The sequence below is a fragment of the Papaver somniferum genome, chromosome 7 (assembly GCF_003573695.1).
Source record: "Papaver somniferum cultivar HN1 chromosome 7, ASM357369v1, whole genome shotgun sequence".
In the NCBI taxonomy this organism is placed as follows: domain Eukaryota; kingdom Viridiplantae; phylum Streptophyta; class Magnoliopsida; order Ranunculales; family Papaveraceae; genus Papaver; species Papaver somniferum.
In genome coordinates this window covers 129688261-129709563 of record NC_039364.1, presented here as the reverse complement: position 1 = coordinate 129709563, position 21303 = coordinate 129688261, and the positions used below count along the sequence as shown (strand labels likewise).

Genomic DNA, 21303 nt, shown 5'->3' with positions numbered 1-21303 from the left:
ACAACTAAGAGTTGCTACGACCCAAAGTCGAAGACTTTAATAAACAAATCTGTATCACACAGAAAAGTCTACGGTAATAGATAAATCCGTCTCCCATGAATATACCTACGAGTTTTGTTCCATCTTTTGATAAATCAAGGTGAACAGGAACCAATTGATAACCCAGACTTATATTACCGAAGAACAACCTAGTATTATCAATCACCTCACAATAATCTTAATCGACGCGGCGAAAGAAGATATTGCGGAATCACAAACGATGAGACGAAAATGTTTGTGACTATTTTTTATCTTGCCTATCGGAGATATCAATATCAAGCCAATCCTTACGATTATACTCGTACGATAGAAAAAACAAGATCAGATCACACAACTACGAGAAAGTAGTATCGGTCTGGCTTCACAATCCCAATGAAGTATTTAAGTCGTTAACCTGGTTTAGAGAAGAAACCAAAGGTTAAAGGAGAATCGACTCTAGCTTACACAACTAGTATCACACGTAAGATGTGGGGATTAGGTTTCCCAGTTGCTAGAGTTCTCTCTTATATAGTTTTCAAATCAGGGTTTGCAATCAATGTTAGCTTGGTAACAAAGCATTCAATATTCACCGTTAGATGAAAACCTGATTAGATTCAAGCTAATATTTCTCAACCGTTGGATCGAAAACTTAGCTTGTTACACACAAATGAAATGTCCAATTTTGGGTTTACGAACCGTTCCCAAACATTAACATTTGTTGGTTCAACAATAGTTAACCAAATGGTTAGCCATATGATTACTTTCATATCAACCATATTCTTCTTCACCATAACTAGTTCAAATGTCTCAAATAAACTAGTTAGAGAGTTGTTCAATTGCTTAGATCTTATGTAACTACACAAGACACAATCGAAGCAATAACGGTTTGATTCACTCGAATCGGTTCATGAACTTTATAGCCACGGTTTGCAAAAGCATTTCTTAGTTTATATAAACATGAGTTCAAGAACAATCGTCTTTAGATATAACCAACTCAAGTTCGCGGACTGGGTTCGCGGACTTAAGTTCCCAGAAGGAGTTCACAAACTCCAGCAGATTTTCTCGGGTCGAGAACTTCCGCCACTTCGCGGACTGGGTTCGCGGACTGAGTTCACGGCTCTAGTTCTGGTTCTCTTGATCAATAAAGTTCGCAAAATTCGGTTCAAGGAATAAGGACTTATACATATATGTGTTTCAACAACAATGCTTATATCCACCAATGGTTATATAATCTAAACTCTCATTTCAATCATTGAAACATTCTTAGAGGACGTTATATAGTTGTTATTCACAAACCATTTCTCGTCAAAGTAATTTTCAAAGTAATTGAAACATAACATGACTTTCGTCACTAGGTAAAGATGAATTTGGCTAAAGCAAAAGCTTACCAACACATATTCCGAGAAATAGATAGGCAAGATAAACTCGACTCGAAATACCAAATGTGTATAATCAAAGTCTATATAGCAAAACGACTTTTGTCTCAAGAATAAAAGATAGAGTAAATAGACTTTTGAGTGATAGATAAGTTCAAGTCTCCACATACCTTTTAGTCGATGAAGTTCCACCAGTTCCTTGAGTAGTCTTTCGTCTTGTATGATGATTGCCATGAAGTTCTTAAGCTCAACTACACTTTCCTAGTCTGATACCTTAGCTACAGTATACTAGAAATCAAGACTTATAGTTTTGATCACTAACATTGAAAAACATGCTTGAGATAGCAACGCATGAGAGTTTGACCGACCAATGCTCTAACAATCTCCCCCTTTGTCAACTTAAGTAACAAAACTATTAATACATATGGAATACAAAAATAAATAATTAACTTTTGTAGCTCCTATTCCACATGTATAATCTTCAACATTACTCGAAATATTCGTCACTTCCAAGTACTCCAATGATCCCAAAGGTTGTAAGTTCAGCATCATCGTTGTTGAAAATCCGTAGCTATAACAATGAGAAAACATAATTTTCGATCATTGTTATACAGTGTCATAGTATCATTATACAGCATCAAAGTTCAATTGTATCACAACTTCAACAACAATACTATGGTGATATGTATCACTCCCCCTTAGTCAATACTCCATCTCACATGGAAACCACTCCCCCTTACATAATGACCCGAAAACCAAATGTATTTGTAGTGTGAAACATATTAATTCTCCCCCTTTTTGTCAATGAAATTAGCAAAGGTACAAGAACGGGATCCTAATGAAATTTCCGAAAGAGATATTTCATGACCAAAAGAAAGCATATATCAACTTATTTAGATGCAATCATATAGCCGAAGCTAAATGGATTCATCAAGGAGTTTAAAGATACAAGATAACCCCTATAATATTCCACAGCCGCACTCCCCATAAAGATTTTGCAATTAAGCACAAGTTCAATTAAGAACTCTCCCCCATAAAATGTCATTCCCGAAAGAACAACAAGAGCGGCCTTAATTTCGAAAGAAAATAAGGGTTTCTTTGGACATAACAAATCACATACAAGTATGAATTTGAATCCAAAATACTCAATTAAATTAACCACAAGAGAATTCATGATTAATTTAACCGGAAATGCTCAACATAAGTGAACTTATGGAGACTTAAAAATACTCAATTAGATTAATCACAAGAGAACCCATAATTAATCTAATCGGAATACACAACCAAACTAATCACAAAAAGTAATCAATTTAATTGGTCATACTCGACATAAGAAAACTTACGGACAACAACTAAATAACCAAACAAGATGATTAATTTAGTTGAAAATGCTCGACATAAAGTACTTCACGGAGCAACCACTAAGCCAAAAACAATAACTCAGTTGATAGAGCTCAACATAAGACACCTTATGGAACAACACAATATATACACAAAAATTGTGGATCAAAGATCGACCTAATACCGTGGAATAAACAAGGACTCATTCTATTTTCCATCATCATTTGCACAATGACATACAATAGATATAATCCTTGAAAGAAAAATATTTTAACCTATCTTCCATCAATAATTGACATAATAGGCTTAACTTTTGTATTTGTTAAAATTCCATTCATTCTTTTCTCAATACATGCATATCGACTTAAGAAAGACTTTACTTTTGACAAGGTATGGGACAATCATAGTTCACGGATGCAAACACAGATATCACATAATAATTTGCAATATATAAAACCATAAAGATTAATACTGCAAAAATCATCTTCCAAACAATTTATAATTTAAACAAATAAATCTAAAAACATGAAGATGAAAACGTTGGACATAGATATGTGTAATCACAATAATGGCTATTCCAAACTCTAGTTATTCTTCTAAACAAGACAAGAAAAATATAAGATTTACTAGACAAATCAGAGTTCATTGAGAACCTCATATCTTTCAATGAATCCATCAAAGAAGGTGTCACTGATTTCCTTTACCCTCTTTGGTAGGCTTCTAAAAGGTCCTAAAAATTATCCCCGGCCAAAAACTTGGTGGGCCCGGAGATATGTATAAAATTAAGCGCAATGAAACGCGGGCCTACAGTAATACCGCAAGTGCACGGTCGTCAGTTGTAGCTCGTGCAAGTACGGGTCGATCCACAGAGACTGGGTGTGTTTTGTGTGTTTAGCTATTTTGGGTTCTAAATTTGCTAATGGGCTTTGAATACCAAAGGGTCTTGAATATCAATGGGCTTTGAATACCCTTTGGAACTGTTGGGCTTGGAATTGAACTTGGGTCAATGGAGTGAAACTGAGCCGTGGGCAGTTGGATGAGCCTTAGGTTAAGCTAGGCTTTCCTTGTTCTGAACCTATTTCTGGGCCTTTTGTTGTGAACCAAACCTTGGGCTTTGTAGCTTATGACCTGGGCTTTGTAACTGTTCAGTGGACTGATGGGCTTTTAGAAAGTAAACTATTACAGTGGGCTTTAGTAATGACTCTGGGCTTCAGCAGTCTTTGAAATGAACTGTGGTCTTAGCTGAGCCAAGCTCAGTTGCAACAGCAGCAGTGGCAGCTAGGGGTGAACAAGGCAGCACAGCAACAGCAACAAGAACAGCATCCAACTAGAATGCAGTAACAAGAACAAGGAGAACAAGAATTGCTGCCTTGCACAGCAGCAGCACTGCAAAGAGGAAGGAAAGCAGCAGAACAAGCAATGCAGCAAAGAGGAAGGAAAGCAGCAGCACTGCAAGTGCACAGTGCAGTGCAGGGGAAGAAAACAGTGCAATGCACAAGGCAAAGATGGAAGCAGCAGCAGTACTGCAGGGCAGAGGCACAGCAGGAGAAAATAGCAAACAAAATAAACATGGAAGCAACACAGGGCAACACAGGGCAAAAGCAAAGAACAATGCAAGATGAACCAAGGCCTAAGCCAAGGGCAGGGATGATAGTGAAACTGAAATGGAGCAAAACTAAGGCATTCTTCCAGAGTGGGAAGAGAACTAGCTTGCTCATTGTCACTAGTGAGCACTAGTTTCTCCCCACTACTCAATCAACACAATGCACCCTAAGCATACAAAAATGGAATGGCAAGATAATCAGCTTGCTATGAGCACTGATTTCTTCCATTACTCAATCAATTCAGTGCTTCAAAGGCTTCTAGCCTAGCATTCCATCACTTCACATGTATCACAAAACAGATATATTAACATTACATGGAACTAAACATGGCACTAACATGAAGATTAAAACAGGAAATTCAAACATGCACATTAACAGGGGACAAACATTAACAGAAATGAAATTGAAGAAACTAAACATCATACAACATCCAACTGTTAACTGTGATAAAGAGCTGGAATTGAAATTGCAAGTGAAACATGAACATAAAACAAAGCATCAAATTGAACTAAAACATGACAGTTGAGGTCCTGGCTAGTCCAGGCCTCTTAAGCATGAAACTGGCTAACCCAGTCTGCCTTTCTACACCACACCCATTCTCTATTTATAGTTACAAGCTTCAATTTCCCTAAATACCTAATTCCCCCAAAATTAGGGTTTGTTCTTCCCCAAATTACACAAAATAGAAATTAGGTTGTCTCAATTACCTAATCCATCGTGATAGTCGCAACCCATGATGCCAATTCTCTTTCTCTACCTCTCCATAGCCTTGTTGTCCTCGATTGATGACATGCAATCACTTTCACCAATTCCACACGTCACTGAGGTCGTGTGATGTTGATGAAGGGATTGAAAATCATCATGGATAGTTGGTGGTGAGAGTGGGCTGTGGTGGTTAGATAATTTGGTGGCGGTTAGGTGGTAGAGATGGCTGTTGCAGGGTGATGGTGATGATGGTGGTGCGGCAGGTGAAGAAGGTGGTTCTGCAGAGGGAGGTGAGGGAGGAGAGGTCGATATGGGTTAGGGTAGGGGCTGTTTGTTTGAGGTCTAGGGTGTTCGACACTTGGGTGTGAGGCGAGTTCATCGATTTTTGATGTTCAGCGAGACTAAGCCGTGAGATGTGGAGCTGGTAGGTAGATCGGACGGTGATGCGGAGGCAAGCGAGGAGCGACCGTCGGATGAAGTGATACAACGAAACGAACGGTGCTAGATTAGGTTAGGTGCTGTAGTGTAAGGCGGAGATATCAAACTTTGATGAACAGCAAGGGAGCAACCGTTGGATTCAACACATCTAATCTGAAGGCTTGGAATTTCAGCGCTGTGGTGCTTGGCAGAGACTTCAGATTTTGATGCTCTATGAAGGAGCGACCATCGGATGCTTCTGAGAACTGATCTGATGGCTGAGAACGGAGGCGTTTTTGTGTGTAGAAAATGAGGTTGTGCGCACCATTCTTCGCGGCTTCCTTGCGTGATTTCTCCCGGCTTTTCACTACTTTTCTGCTCTTTTTGCTCCGCAAGTCATCCAGACTTTATTTATTACCTAAAAATGCAAAATTAATTAATAAAAATATTTATTCTTGAAAACAATGAAAATACAGAATATGGGATAAAATGTAGAATTAATGCATAAAAGATGAGTTAAATGCCAACAAAAAGGGATAAATATATACAATATTTGGCACTCATCAAATACCCCCAAACCTGAATTTTACTTGTCCTCAAGTAAAACAAAACTAAGGAAATCCTAACTATACCACTGTCGCTGGTCTCTCGAATGCATTTAGCGTATGCACTAAGCCTTTTAAACCACTAAGTGTCCCTAGTGGACGAGTTGAAGTCTCGTGAAGGTTTGCTTAGAACGTACCTACAAAGTTCTAGGTCAAAATATAAGCTCAGATTTCATCAAATGTGACATGTGCAAAACAGTTAAGCTCACAGCAAAATGGAGATGTCAATCTAGCTATCGAAGGCACAATCCTAGCACTGATAACAAAAAAAAAGACATGTGATAAGAGTGTAAAGTGTATCTACACATGTGTAAAGAAAGATCTGAAGTCATGACTACTAATCACCAAGAGATAGTTTCTCAGGCTAAGAACTGAGGTCGAAATCTAGCTAGCTGTCCGGACTTTACGAGAATCGTGAATGAGTTGGAGGTATTTCACAATTACTCGCGTTGTACATCAATGGCATACACCCTCCTTGCTTATTACAAAAAAACACAAAAGATGACTCTTTACATGACTCTTATTTACATTGACTACTCTCTTTTTATTTTTGGAACAAGAGAGGATGGAATTGATAAATACTTGATTGATTTTTGTATTTTTGATATTTTTTTTTTTTTTTTTTTTTGGAACAAGGAAACACTTTTGATACATATACAAAAGGAAACAAAAATTACATGACACTTTGCAAGAGGTAGCCCTTTTTGATGCACCCAGTTAAATTCGATGGTTGTCTTTCTTAATGTAACCTCCACCTTCTATCCCAACCAACCAAAGAACAAGCTAGTCAAGTTTCGTTCAGTATTCTAAAGTGATTGGCAATCGTAACTTCCTATCAAACACCTTGAAGATCGAGGCCATACATGTATTGGTAGATCGTGCGCGTGCAAATTTCTTATCACTATGTGAATTGTGCTAGAATCAGGGTGCCTAAATATCTAGACTAAGACTCCTAATAAAAATACATATTTGCACAAGAGTCAACATTTCAAGGTAAATGAGCTCCATTTTTATGATTTTTTCATTTTTTAATTTTTTTTGAATTTTGATTTTTCAAATTTTTTTTTTTTGAATTTTTTTTTTCAATCAATTTTTTTTTCAAAAAGAAGAAGGAGTTCGTTTTCAATTATGGCATATTATCATGGTATCTACTCTATACCCCCAAACCTAAACTAAACATTGTCCTCAATGTTTCAAAATATGGAAAGAATTATAAAACAATATATGAAGAGGAACATGCTGAGTAGAGTAAAAGGAGAGAGAATACCCGATTGTACGGCGGCAGCTCGATTAAAACTCCGTTATTCAAGGCAAAAATCCATCATATTAGGAGTCACAATGGATGAGCACAAAATATACAAAAGGAAATTTAACTAACACATTATCTACAAGAAAATTTGGTTTTTAATGGGATTGGACTTTTTGGAAAAAATTTGGTTTTGTTGGGATACATTTGGTTTTGATGGGAAAACGAAAAATTTTGGTTTTTAGGGAAACATTTGGAAAACTTTTTGGTTATTTAGGGAAAGAGTGGACCAGTTTAGTCCACATAGACTGGGTCCTCCAGGTTGGTTGTTTCAATGTCGGGTGGAAATGGCTCAAGGAATGGCTTTAATCTCTGCCCGTTGACTTTGAAAACGTTCTTGTTGGAGACATCCTCCAGCTCTACAGCTCCATGAGGAAAAACTGTGCGTACTAGGTACGGTCCCTTCCATCTGGAACGCAGTTTTCCTGGAAAAAGATGTAATCGGGAGTCATACAGCAAGACTTTCTGACCAGGAGTGAAGGATTTGCGCAGAATACGCTTATCATGAAATATCTTCATCTTTTGCTTGTACAGCTTGGCACTGTCATAAGCCTCATTTCTCAATTCTTCCAACTCGTTGAGTTGAAGTTTCCGTTGAATTACAGCTTCGTCCAGAGAGAAGTTCAGCTCTTTGATTGCCCAGTAGGCACGATGTTCTAATTCCACAGGTAGATGGCACGGCTTTCCATACACTAGACGATAGGGGGACATGCCAATTGGTGTCTTATAAGCTGTTCTATAGTCCCACAAAGCATCATTCAATCTCAATGACCAATCTTTCCTGGACGGGTTGACCGTCTTCTCCAGAATGTGCTTAATTTCCCTATTAGAAACTTCTACTTGTCCACTCGTCTGAGGGGTACGGAGTAGCAACCTTGTGAGTTATTCCATACTTGCGTACTAAAGACTCCGAAGTGCCTATTGCAGAAATGTGAGCCACCGTCATGATGATAGCTCTAGGGGTACCAAAACGTGAAAATATGTTCTCCTTTAGAAATGAAAGTACCACCTTGTGGTCATTTGTTCTGGTTGCTATGGCTTCTACCCACTTAGAAACGTAATCAACTGCGACTAGGATGTACAACTTGCTGTCAGACATGGGAAATGGACCCATGAAGTCTATCCCCCAAACATCAAAAATCTCCACAATCAAAATGGGGTTCAATGGCATCATGTTTCTCCTCGAAATGCTTCCTAGCTTTTGACAGCGTTCACAAGCAACACAATAATCATGGCAATCCTTGAACAATGATGGCCAATAGAATCCACACTGCAAGATCTTTGCAGCGGTTTTCTTGGCACTGAAATGGCCTCCACATGCTTGGTCATGACAGAAAGATATCACATCTTTCTGTTCAGTGTTGGGGACACATCTCCTAATGATTTGGTCTGGACAGTACTTAAACAAATATGGGTCATCCCAAAGGAAATGTTTGACTTCAGCCAGGAATTTAGAGCGGTCTTGTCTCGACCAACGTGAGGGCATCCTACCTGTAGCGAGGTAGTTAACAATATCAGCAAACCAAGGAAGGTCTGAGATAGACATCAGCTGTTCATCTGGGAATGATTCTCTAATCAGCTCACATTCATCAATAGACTCTAAAGTTAATCTAGACAAATGATCAGCAACCACATTCTCACAACCTTTCTTATCACGGATTTCGAGATCGAATTCCTGTAATAAGAGTATCCATCGAATAAGGCGAGCTTTAGCATCCTTCTTGGAAAGAAGATACTTCAAAGCCGCATGGTCTGTGTATATGATGATCTTAGACCCTATCAGATAAGATCTAAACTTGTCTAATGCGAAAACGACGGCAAGCAATTCCTTCTCGGTAGTTGAATAATTGAGTTGGGCATCATTAAGGGTTTTGCTAGCATAGTATATCACATATGGTAGTCTATCAACTCGCTGTCCTAAAACAGCACCAACAGCATAATCAGAGGCATCACACATAAGTTCGAACGGAAGCTTCCAATCGGGTGGTCGGACTATAGGAGCGGTGGTGAGAAGGGTTTTTAATTCCTCCCATGCCTTCACACAAGCAGCATCGAAATTGAAGGCAACATCTTTGGAGAGAAGACTGCACAGAGGTCTGGAGATTTTGCTGAAATCTTTGATGAATCGCCGGTAAAAACCAGCATGACCTAGAAATGATCTGATCTCCTTCACAGAGCAAGGTTGTGGTAGATGTTGAATGAGGTCAACTTTAGCTTTATCCACTTCAATTCCTTTTCTGAGATGATGTGTCCTAGAACTATTCCTGAATTCACCATAAAATGGCATTTTTCCCAATTTAGAACAAGGTTCTTTTCTTTACATCTGGATATCACGAGGGCAAGATGCTTCAAACATTCGTCAAACGAGGAACCAAAAACAGAGAAATCATCCATAAAGATCTCGAGAAAACTATCTATCATGTCAGAAAAAATGCTCATCATGCAACGCTGAAAAGTAGCAGGTGCATTACACAACCCGAAGGGCATACGTCTATAAGCAAACGTCCCAAATGGACACGTGAATGTAGTTTTTTCCTGATCTTCGGAGCAATGTGAATTTGGTTATAACCGGAAAAGCCATCTAGAAAACAGTAGTGACTGTGTCCAGACACACGTTCTAGCATTTGGTCAATGAAAGGGAGCGGGAAGTGATCCTTCCTTGTTACTGTGTTCAACTTCCTGTAGTCGATGCATACTCGCCATCCTGTGGTTGTACGAGTAGGGACTAATTCATTCTTGTCGTTCTGAACAACAGTAATGCCTGACTTCTTAGGCACAACTTGAATGGGACTAACCCATTTGCTATCGGGAATTGGGTATATGATACCCGCATCAAGTAGTTTCAGGATCTCTCCTTTGACTACATCTCTCATGTTAGGATTAAGTCTCCTTTGCATTTCCCTCGATGGTTTGGCATTCTCTTCAAGGTTAATGTGGTGCATGCAAATGGTGGGACTAATTCCTTTGAGATCTGAGATGGTCCATCCTAAGGCCTCTTTGTGTTCCTTAAGTACTTCTAAAAGCTTACTTTCCTGTTCCGTGTCTAAACATGATGAAATAATGACAGGTAAAGTATCAGAAGAACCTAGGAATGCGTACTTCAACGTACTAGGCAATGTTTTCAATTCAAGCTTGGGTGGCTCAACAATGGATGGAATAAGCTTGGAATCAGAGTAGGGGTGGTTCCACTTCATATTTCCTTTCAGTGACGTCCATTTGAGGTACAGATTCGAGCAGAGATAGGACGTCACTACAGTATGCATCATCATAGGAATCAGGGTTAAAGTTCTCCATACATGCTTGAAAGGGGTCGACGGATAGAATGTTAGTCAACGAATCTTGCATTAATCCTTCAATCATATTAACTTCATGCACATCATCATCATCAAGATTCACAGGTTGTTGACTAATATCGAACACATTCAATTCTACCGTCATGTTACCAAAAGACAGTTTTAACACTCCATTCCGACAGTTGATGATCGCGTTGGACGTAGCCAAGAAAGGACGTCCTAAGATGACAGGAATGTGACAGTCTGGGTTTTGTACAGGTTGAGTGTCTAAGACAATGAAGTCTACGGGAAAATAGAATTTGTCAACCTTGATCAAAACATCTTCGACCACTCCACGAGGAATCTTGACAGATCGGTCTGCCAGTTGTAGAGTGATAGATGTTGGTTTCAACTCCCCAAGACCTAACTGCTCATAAACAGAATATGGCAGTAGGTTAACACTTGCACCTAGGTCTAATAACGCTTTATTGACCGTGTGTTCTCCTATAGTGCAAGAAATTGTTGGACATCCTGGATCCCTAAACTTGGGTGGAGTTTTGTTCAGAATGATGGAACTCACCTGCTCAGCTAAGAAAGCACGTTTTTGCACATTGAGCTTGCGCTTTTGAGTGCACAAGTCTTTGAGGAATTTGGCATAAGCAGGGATTTGCTTGATTGCTTCAAGAAAAGGAATGTTGATGTTGACTCTCTTGAACAGATCTAACATCTCATTGTAATGGGTACTTTTCTGTTGATAGATCAATCTTGAGGAAATGGGGCAACAGGAAGATGAGTTGGCAAAGGGACATTCACAGCAGTAGAATTGTCAGATTTTCCAACTTGCTCAGATTCTTTGGTTTTCTGGGGTTGTGGAGACACGTGGAATTTGTATCAGATTCATTAGGTTCGCCCACGTTGTTCTCGATGACTTTACCACTTCGGAGGGTGGTAATGGCATGGATTTGATCAGGTGAGGTTTCAGTGCAGGATGTTGTGCCTGTTTGAAATATCCTCTTTGGATTTTGTTGGGGTTGGCTCGGAAGTTTACCCTTTTCTCTCTCACATATTTGATCCATCTTTTGATCTAGATTTTTCTGACTTTGCATCAAACTCTGGAACATTTCCTCTAGGTGGATAATCTCTTGTCGGTATTGTGTTGAGGATATGATTGTTGTTGAGAGTTTGATTGTTGTTGAGGGTTTCTCGGGTGTTGATAACCTTGATTGTTCTGATATCCCTGATTGTTTTGATAGCTCTGATTGGGTTGAGATGGTCCTCCTTGAGTGGGTCCTTTTGACCATGAAAAGTTAGGGTGGTTTCTCCATCCTGGATTGTAGGTCTGTGAATAAGGGTTATGCTCTGGTTTTTGAAACATGGCATGTGCCTGTTCAAGCCTAGACTCCTGGACTGCAAGCAAATCTGGACAATTTTGGAATTGATGGTTGGGGTCGTTACAAGCAGCACAAACAGACGAAGCGACATGTTCTCGGAGAGTAGTGGTGGAAGGTTTTGAATTTTTATGTAGTTCTAACTCTTCTAATCTCCTAACTATTGATGCCATGTTTGCTCTACCCTCAAAATCCGCTTCAATCCTAAAAGCCTTTGCTTCGGATGTAGTCTTTCTGGTTTCACGGATGGATTCCCACTGTTGCGTCTTTTCAGCTACTTCAATCAAGAAATCCCAAGACGCGTCAGCAGTTTTATCTACGAATAGACCATTACACATCGACTCAACCGTTGTTCGGGTGGACACATCTAGACCTTCATACAAAATTTGCACAAGTCTCCATTTTTCAAAACCATGATGGGGACATTGGAGCAATAATTCATTGAATCTCTCCAGGTATCTAGCTAAGGTCCACCTTCTAATTGCACAAAGCTATTCAGACTTTGACGAATTGTCGCAGTCTTGTGGTTCGGGAAAAACTTTTTGAAAAACTCCTTTGTGAGGTCATCCCATGTCATGATGGATTGAGGCTGTAAAGCATAGAGCCAGGCCTTTGCCTTATCTTTCAGGGAGAAAGGAAAAAGCCTTAACTTCAGGGTTTCGTCGGTCATTTGAGTGAAACGCAGAGTTCCACAAATTTCCTCGAATTCTCTCACGTGGTGGTACGGGTTTTCATTCTCAACACCTCTAAAAATAGGAAGCATCTGTATTGTGCTAGATTTCAGCTCATAATGGCCATTAGCCTCGGGCAGCAAAATACAAGAAGGTTGACTGGCTCTAGTTGGGTACATATAATCCTTGAGGGTACGTGGTTCTCCCATTGTTTCTGGTTGATCTGGACTGTCTCCCTCAGAACTTAGAATTTCGATAGGTTCGTCTGGGTTAATTCTAACAAGTCTGTTTGTCTGGTCTCTGTAGGTCACAATCATGTCCTAGTAGGTACCTAACATTTTAGTCAGAGCAATCGGAAACAGTTTTGGCCCACAAGGGTTATGAAGATTTGGTTTTGAATGGGTTTTGGTTTAAAGAAGGGGTTTTGTTTTTGGTTTAAAAAAATTTGGGCTTTGGAAAAAAATTTTGAACTAAACCTAGCATAAATTATCACAAATCATAAAAGAAAATAAAAACAATAATAATAATTGAAACAAACCCATAAAAGAAAAAAGAAAAATAAAAGAAAAATAAAAGAAAACAAAAAAAATAATTACAGTCCCAAATAAAAAAGAAAAAGAAAATAAAAATTATTACAATCCCAAATAAATAATTAAATCAATTATTACAAGCCCGAATTTGAATTTAAATGAGGCCCGAATTTGAATTATTACAACCAAGTATTTAATTCCTTGTCAACTTATGCGAGCTAATGGAAGAGACGAAGCTACAACTAACAGAAACTTACAAGAAGTCCACCTTGTTGTCAGAGGGGATATTATGACGCCCAAAGTGTTGTGCAAGCACACCAATCTGGAGTCTACCGAATATTTCTGGACCTCAGCTGACATGTTTGCAACTATACAGGACTGGATTGCATCATTCGTTGAACAACCGTCTTCTCAGCTCGCTGGTAGTAGTGATGACAAAGAATATTTTCACCCTGGGGAATTACGCACACGTATGCCAGCTCAAATCTTGCCCCAGGCAATTCTAATTCTATATGTGTGGATGTGGGTAGATTATTTGAGGAGAGTGGGACTCAAAGGTATGGTTGCAACTACTGAGAGAGTGGTGTTGGGGGTTTGGTTTAGTACATACTACGAGTTGCGTGGTCACCTGAAACTTGAAGCTAGAAGTGTGGTTGATTGGATTACTTCAGATGGGTATATTCCTGGGGATTTCCAACACCTCTTGGAGCAACTGAATGTTTCTGCACCACATGGCATACTAATACAAGAGAAAGAAGAAGTTGTCAGCTCCATACTGTATACAAATGCATCATCCATGAACAAATCTGTGTACTCTCATAGGTTCTTTCAAGTGCATTTTCATGCTGCAGTTCATCCATTTTCGCTGCTTTGGCCTGGTGGTGACGAACTTTTGGAGTTTGATGTGAAAGTTGAAATGATTTTTACTAGGCCAAGGCCACAACACGTTTTCGTGCAACTTTCACGGCCTGGGAAGCCTAGGCCTAAGCTGCAACATGATGTCGTGCGACGTTCACGGCCTTGGCATCCTAGGCCAAGGCTACATCACGTTGTCGTGCGACTTTCACGACATTGGAAGCCTAGGGAAAGGCCACAACACGTTGTCGTGCGACATTCACAGCCTTGGAAGCCTAGAACAAGGACACATCATGTTGCCGTGCGACTTTCACGGCCTTGGCAGCATAGGCCACGACAATGGCACGTAGTCATGCGTCATTCTCGGCCATTGTAGCTGAGGCCAAGGCTGACTCTATGCACTATTTTCGGCCAAGAAAGCCTATGCCACAACAAGCCAGAATTGCACTCTAAACATATAGCATGTTATTAATGGCTACGATTTAGCTTAATTAAGATGAGATCTATGATTCATCAAAAACACCTAAGAAATATCAAAATACATCACGTGGGGGATTTTTCATGGGGTATTGGTCTGGTGGTCTACGGCAACATGCGGCGTGGCAACACCCCATGTGAAAAGTTAAAGTAGTGTGGCAGTTACAGTAGTTCAAGAGATGGTGGGCGTAACATAAAAGGGGTTTCCGGAAACTTCCCTAAAATATCTCACACTAATCCATCATCTCCATCTCTCCATAACTCACGACTTCCACTACTTACGAGACAGGCATTGTGTATCTTAAACTATTATAAATAGGTGGCTTAACCTATTCAGAAGACGGAACAAGATTTCATACCTAAAAGCTCTGTATTCTTCATATTTTTCAATACCCAAAACACACGATTCAATACCATTGTCAATTTCTCAAACTTTTCTGCTTCCCCCATAACATCAACCCATCTTCCTCTCCATCGTGATCGAAGCAGGACGGAACGGCTGCTATCATGGTTTAGGCTTGTCCTGTTTGATTTTGATTTTCGAACCTAAAAGAAAGTACTACAGCGGTGCATTTGTTTTACCTGGAAGTAATTTTTAGGTACTAACGTATGCCGTGTTGCGCCAATTTGCATGCTCGTGCCATTTTATTTGGTTCTTGGCAAAGCTACCGTTCTCTACTTACGCAGACTCATGTTGTTGCTAGTCTGCTCAGTCCTTGTGAAATAATTTGTCCAATTAATTTTTAATAATCTCTCAATTAATACAACCATTAAAGTCCCCAAGTGTTTAATCAGTTTACTCTCCATCCGACTATAGTCACGCGCAATGTTGGGTTCCTCCAAGGTGATTTAATAGATCGTTGTTTCCCATGCTAATGATTATTTGTTTTTCTTGCAAATACATTTACAACACTAAACTGCGTGGGGACTTCGTCCCAAACCAATATGAAACCCAAGATGTATTCTGGCTCAATTTCTATAATACGAACTGCTAGTAATAGATTGTTAGAGCATTGGCTCAACTTTGAACGTTTCTCTTAATAACGCATAGTGGATTTCCACTCGCATCCCATTTTACATCTATAATTGATGCGTGTCGTAACCACAACAAATTAATCGAGATATTCTCCACTAACTAAATAAATAATATAGCTGTAGTAAGGATCGTTCCCACATAGAGCTGTGTAATTGACAAGTTATTAGATAGCAAAATAAGAAAAAACAAAAGGGGATTGTTTTAAAGTGAAATAGAAAGAAACAAATAATAAAAATATGATCAAGGAATTCTTCGACGTTACCAAGTGATAACTGGATTAGTATACTTATCCATCTTTCGTAGGAATCATTTATCACCAACCGTAGAAAAGCATCTAGCTCAGTGCTATCCCCAAAACTCTTTTTACCACGGATACAGAAGCTCTCCAATTCAGATTCCATCCAACTGAACCACCAAGTAGTAGCTCACTCAAGGTGTAATCCAATCGAACGCTTTAGGCTTTGTGAATTAGGTTGATCCCAGTAGTTAAACTCTTATCTCAAGGTCCACTTGCTGGTGTTATCTTCACTCGAAATTGCTCCATAGAATCCCTCTGCAAGGTCTCGCAATTTCTACTTGTGTATGAATTATTCGACGATTACTTATGTCCTAACACAATACTAGCAATAGAATGATCAAAAGATTAATCTAGCGTGCACTCCAGACAATCTAATTAATCAATCATAAACCCTAAAAATAGTGAAAACAAATGATGATGTGATTAAAACTCCGAAAAGATTTATATAATTAATAAAACTTCACGCTCAAAACTTTGAATTTATCCTTAATCAACAAAGATTTAGGTACACAAAATTAAATAATAGGTTTCCCCTAAAGGGGTATACCCTAGGTTTTGATGTAGAAGATGTGATATGAGAGGTAGATCTCTTCTTAGGATCTTAGATGTCTTCTTATATAGCCCTTAATGCTTGGCCTTCAATTCTCCTTTCTTCTAGGGTTTAGAATCCATCCGGGACCAAGTTTCCTTGATTTAGAAGCCAAAATACGCCCCCTAGGTTTGCCTCATTCGGCATTGTCAATCCTCCAAAGCAATGCCGAAAGTTGGTCTAAAATACACCGTCTCTGCCCGAAATATGTCCACTTTCGGTATTGCTTTAGCAATGCCGAAAGTTGTGCTGTAGATTTCCGTTTTTCGTTTCGACTGTTTTGGTCGTAACTTCTTCGTCCGAACTCGGAATGACCTCATTCTTTCGCCGTTCACTTCGTAATTGAATTATCTTCAAGATGGTGATAAGAAATCCTGAGTTTGGATGAGTTGAACTGGTCTTCTAGTCCTTCTTATGTTTTTGACCTTCTTTGCTCCTTTTCGTCGCACTTCTTCCACTTCTTTCGGCTTTGGACATTTGGATCTTTGAGAACTTCATTTTATAGATCTTTTCACTCTTATTGGGATGATTCACCTGATATGACACATAAACTAGAAAACAATCATAATAACAAGTAATATGTAAGAATTACAGCTAAAACAAGTATGGAATTGACATTCTAAACATGTAAATTAAGCACTTATCAAATTCCCCCACACTTAGCTTTTGCTAGTCCTCAAGAAAACTACCTAAAGTACAACAACTCCATCTCGTCGAGGATACAGATGCACTTAGCAAATGCTGAAAAGGCGGGGGTACAACAACCACACACCAATATTTCGTTTAGCAATCTGTATGAACAAACTCCAATATACTTTCTATAGAATCAACTATACAGTCAGACTCAATCTAGATAAAAAGTATATCAAAGAGTTTATATCTCAATCTCTCGATTTGATATATACTCAAGCAAATAGAAATCTGCGAGTCTTTATTAAATACTAGAGAGTTAACTTGGATGGTACCAAAGACCAATATCCAAGTGTCAATCAATTTAAATCAACAACCAAAGGTCGGATATTCCAATTGATTGAACAACGCACAACCTGTGATATTTCAATTATATAACAAATATAATGCGGAAAAAAATAACACAAACACCAGAATTTGTTAACGAGGAAACCGCAAATGCAGAAAACCCCGGGACCTAGTCCAGATTGAACACACACTGTATTAAGCCGCTACATACACTAGCCTACTTCAAACTAACTTCGGTCTGGACTGTAGTTGAACCCCAATCAATCTCACACTGATCCAAGGTACAGTTATGCTCCTACGTCTCTGATCCCAGCAGGATACTATGCACTTGATTCCCTTAGTTGATCTCACCCACAACTAAGAGTTGCTACGACCCAAAGTCGAAGACTTTAATAAACAAATCTGTATCACACAGAAAAGTCTACGGTAATAGATAAATCCGTCTCCCACGAATATACCTACGAGTTTTGTTCCATCTTTTGATAAATCAAGGTGAACAGGAACCAATTGATAACCCAGACTTATATTACCGAAGAACAACCTAGTATTATCAATCACCTCACAATAATCTTAATCGACGCGGCGAAAGAAGATATTGCGGAATCACAAACGATGAGACGAAAATGTTTGTGACTATTTTTATCTTGCCTATCGGAGATATCAATATCAAGCCAATCCTTACGATTATACTCGTACGATAGAAAAAACAAGATCAGATCACACAACTACGAGAAAGTAGTATCGGTCTGGCTTCACAATCCCAATGAAGTATTTAAGTCGTTAACCTGGTTTAGAGAAGAAACCAAAGGTTAAAGGAGAATCGACTCTAGCTTACACAACTAGTATCACACGTAAGATGTGGGGATTAGGTTTCCCAGTTGCTAGAGTTCTCTCTTATATAGTTTTCAAATCAGGGTTTGCAATCAATGTTAGCTTGGTAACAAAGCATTCAATATTCACCGTTAGATGAAAACCTGATTAGATTCAAGCTAATATTTCTCAACCGTTGGATCGAAAACTTAGCTTGTTACACACAAATGAAATGTCCAATTTTGGGTTTACGAACCGTTCCCAAACATTAACATTTGTTGGTTCAACAATAGTTAACCAAATGGTTAGCCATATGATTACTTTCATATCAACCATATTCTTCTTCACCATAACTAGTTCAAATGTCTCAAATAAACTAGTTAGAGAGTTGTTCAATTGCTTAGATCTTATGTAACTACACAAGACACAATCGAAGCAATAACGGTTTGATTCACTCGAATCGGTTCATGAACTTTATAGCCACGGTTTGCAAAAGCATTTCTTAGTTTATATAAACATGAGTTCAAGAACAATCGTCTTTAGATATAACCAACTCAAGTTCGCGGACTGGGTTCGCGGACTTAAGTTCCCAGAAGGAGTTCACAAACTCCAGCAGATTTTCTCGGGTCGAGAACTTCCGCCACTTCGCGGACTGGGTTCGCGGACTGAGTTCACGGCTCTAGTTCTGGTTCTCTTGATCAATAAAGTTCGCAAAATTCGGTTCAAGGAATAAGGACTTATACATATATGTGTTTCAACAACAATGCTTATATCCACCAATGGTTATATAATCTAAACTCTCATTTCAATCATTGAAACATTCTTAGAGGACGTTATATAGTTGTTATTCACAAACCATTTCTCGTCAAAGTAATTTTCAAAGTAATTGAAACATAACATGACTTTCGTCACTAGGTAAAGATGAATTTGGCTAAAGCAAAAGCTTACCAACACATATTCCGAGAAATAGATAGGCAAGATAAACTCGACTCGAAATACCAAATGTGTATAATCAAAGTCTATATAGCAAAACGACTTTTGTCTCAAGAATAAAAGATAGAGTAAATAGACTTTTGAGTGATAGATAAGTTCAAGTCTCCACATACCTTTTAGTCGATGAAGTTCCACCAGTTCCTTGAGTAGTCTTTCGTCTTGTATGATGATTGCCATGAAGTTCTTAAGCTCAACTACACTTTCTATCCTAGTCTGATACCTTAGCTACAGTATACTAGAAATCAAGACTTATAGTTTTGATCACTAACATTGAAAAACATGCTTGAGATAGCAACGCATGAGAGTTTGACCGACCAATGCTCTAACAATCTCCCCCTTTGTCAACTTAAGTAACAAAACTATTAATACATATGGAATACAAAAAATAAATAAATTAACTTTTGTAGCTCCTATTCCACATGTATAATCTTCAACATTACTCGAAATATTCGTCACTTCCAAGTACTCCAATGATCCCAAAGGTTGTAAGTTCAGCATCATCGTTGTTGAAAATCCGTAGCTATAACAATGAGAAAACATAATTTTCGATCATTGTTATACAGTGTCATAGTATCATTATACAGCATCAAAGTTCAATTGTATCACAACTTCAACAACAATACTATGGTGATATGTATCACTCCCCCTTAGTCAATACTCCATCTCACATGGAAACCACTCCCCCTTACATAATGACCCGAAAACCAAATGTATTTGTAGTGTGAACTACATATTAATTCTCCCCCTTTTTGTCAATGAAATTAGCAAAGGTACAAGAACGGGATCCTAATGAAATTTCCGAAAGAGATATTTCATGACCAAAAGAAAGCATATATCAACTTATTTAGATGCAATCATATAGCCGAAGCTAAATGGATTCATCAAGGAGTTTAAAGATACAAGATAACCCCTATAATATTCCACAGCCGCACTCCCCATAAAGATTTTGCAATTAAGCACAAGTTCAATTAAGAACTCTCCCCCATAAAATGTCATTCCCGAAAGAACAACAAGAGCGGCCTTAATTTCGAAAGAAAATAAGGGTTTCTTTGGACATAACAAATCACATACAAGTATGAATTTGAATCCAAAATACTCAATTAAATTAACCACAAGAGAATTCATGATTAATTTAACCGGAAATGCTCAACATAAGTGAACTTATGGAGACTTAAAAATACTCAATTAGATTAATCACAAGAGAACCCATAATTAATCTAATCGGAATACACAACCAAACTAATCACAAAAAGTAATCAATTTAATTGGTCATACTCGACATAAGAAAACTTACGGAGCAACAACTAAATAACCAAACAAGATGATTAATTTAGTTGAAAATGCTCGACATAAAGTACTTCACGGAGCAACCACTAAGCCAAAAACAATAACTCAGTTGATAGAGCTCAACATAAGACACCTTATGGAACAACACAATATATACACAAAAATTGTGGATCAAAGATCGACCTAATACCGTGGAATAAACAAGGACTCATTCTATTTTCCATCATCATTTGCACAATGACATACAATAGATATAATCCTTGAAAGAAAAATATTTTAACCTATCTTCCATCAATAATTGACATAATAGGCTTAACTTTTGTATTTGTTAAAATTCCATTCATTCTTTTCTCAATACATGCATATCGACTTAAGAAAGACTTTACTTTTGACAAGGTATGGGACAATCATAGTTCACGGATGCAAACACAGATATCACATAATAATTTGCAATATATAAAACCATAAAGATTAATACTGCAAAAATCATCTTCCAAACAATTTATAATTTAAACAAATAAATCTAAAAACATGAAGATGAAAACGTTGGACATAGATATGTGTAATCACAATAATGGCTATTCCAAACTCTAGTTATTCTTCTAAACAAGACAAGAAAAATATAAGATTTACTAGACAAATCAGAGTTCATTGAGAACCTCATATCTTTCAATGAATCCATCAAAGAAGGTGTCACTGATTTCCTTTACCCTCTTTGGTAGGCTTCTAAAAGGTCCTAAAAATTAT

The 21303-nt window shown here is 38.3% G+C and overlaps 1 protein-coding gene across 1 annotated transcript; it reads right to left on the bottom strand.

The window, feature by feature from the left end:
• Window positions 1-8008: 8008 nt before the first annotated feature.
• On the bottom strand, window positions 8009-13593 carry LOC113295219 (the record flags this gene model as incomplete). The annotated part of the gene is made up of 5 exons (XM_026543567.1): window positions 13552-13593; window positions 10583-11392; window positions 10401-10533; window positions 8724-8863; window positions 8009-8113 (listed from the first exon to the last, which is right to left on the bottom strand). Coding segments are annotated over exons 1-5 (1230 nt in total), but the record flags the coding sequence as incomplete, so codon positions are not given.
• Between the last annotated feature and the right edge of the window lie 7710 nt (window positions 13594-21303).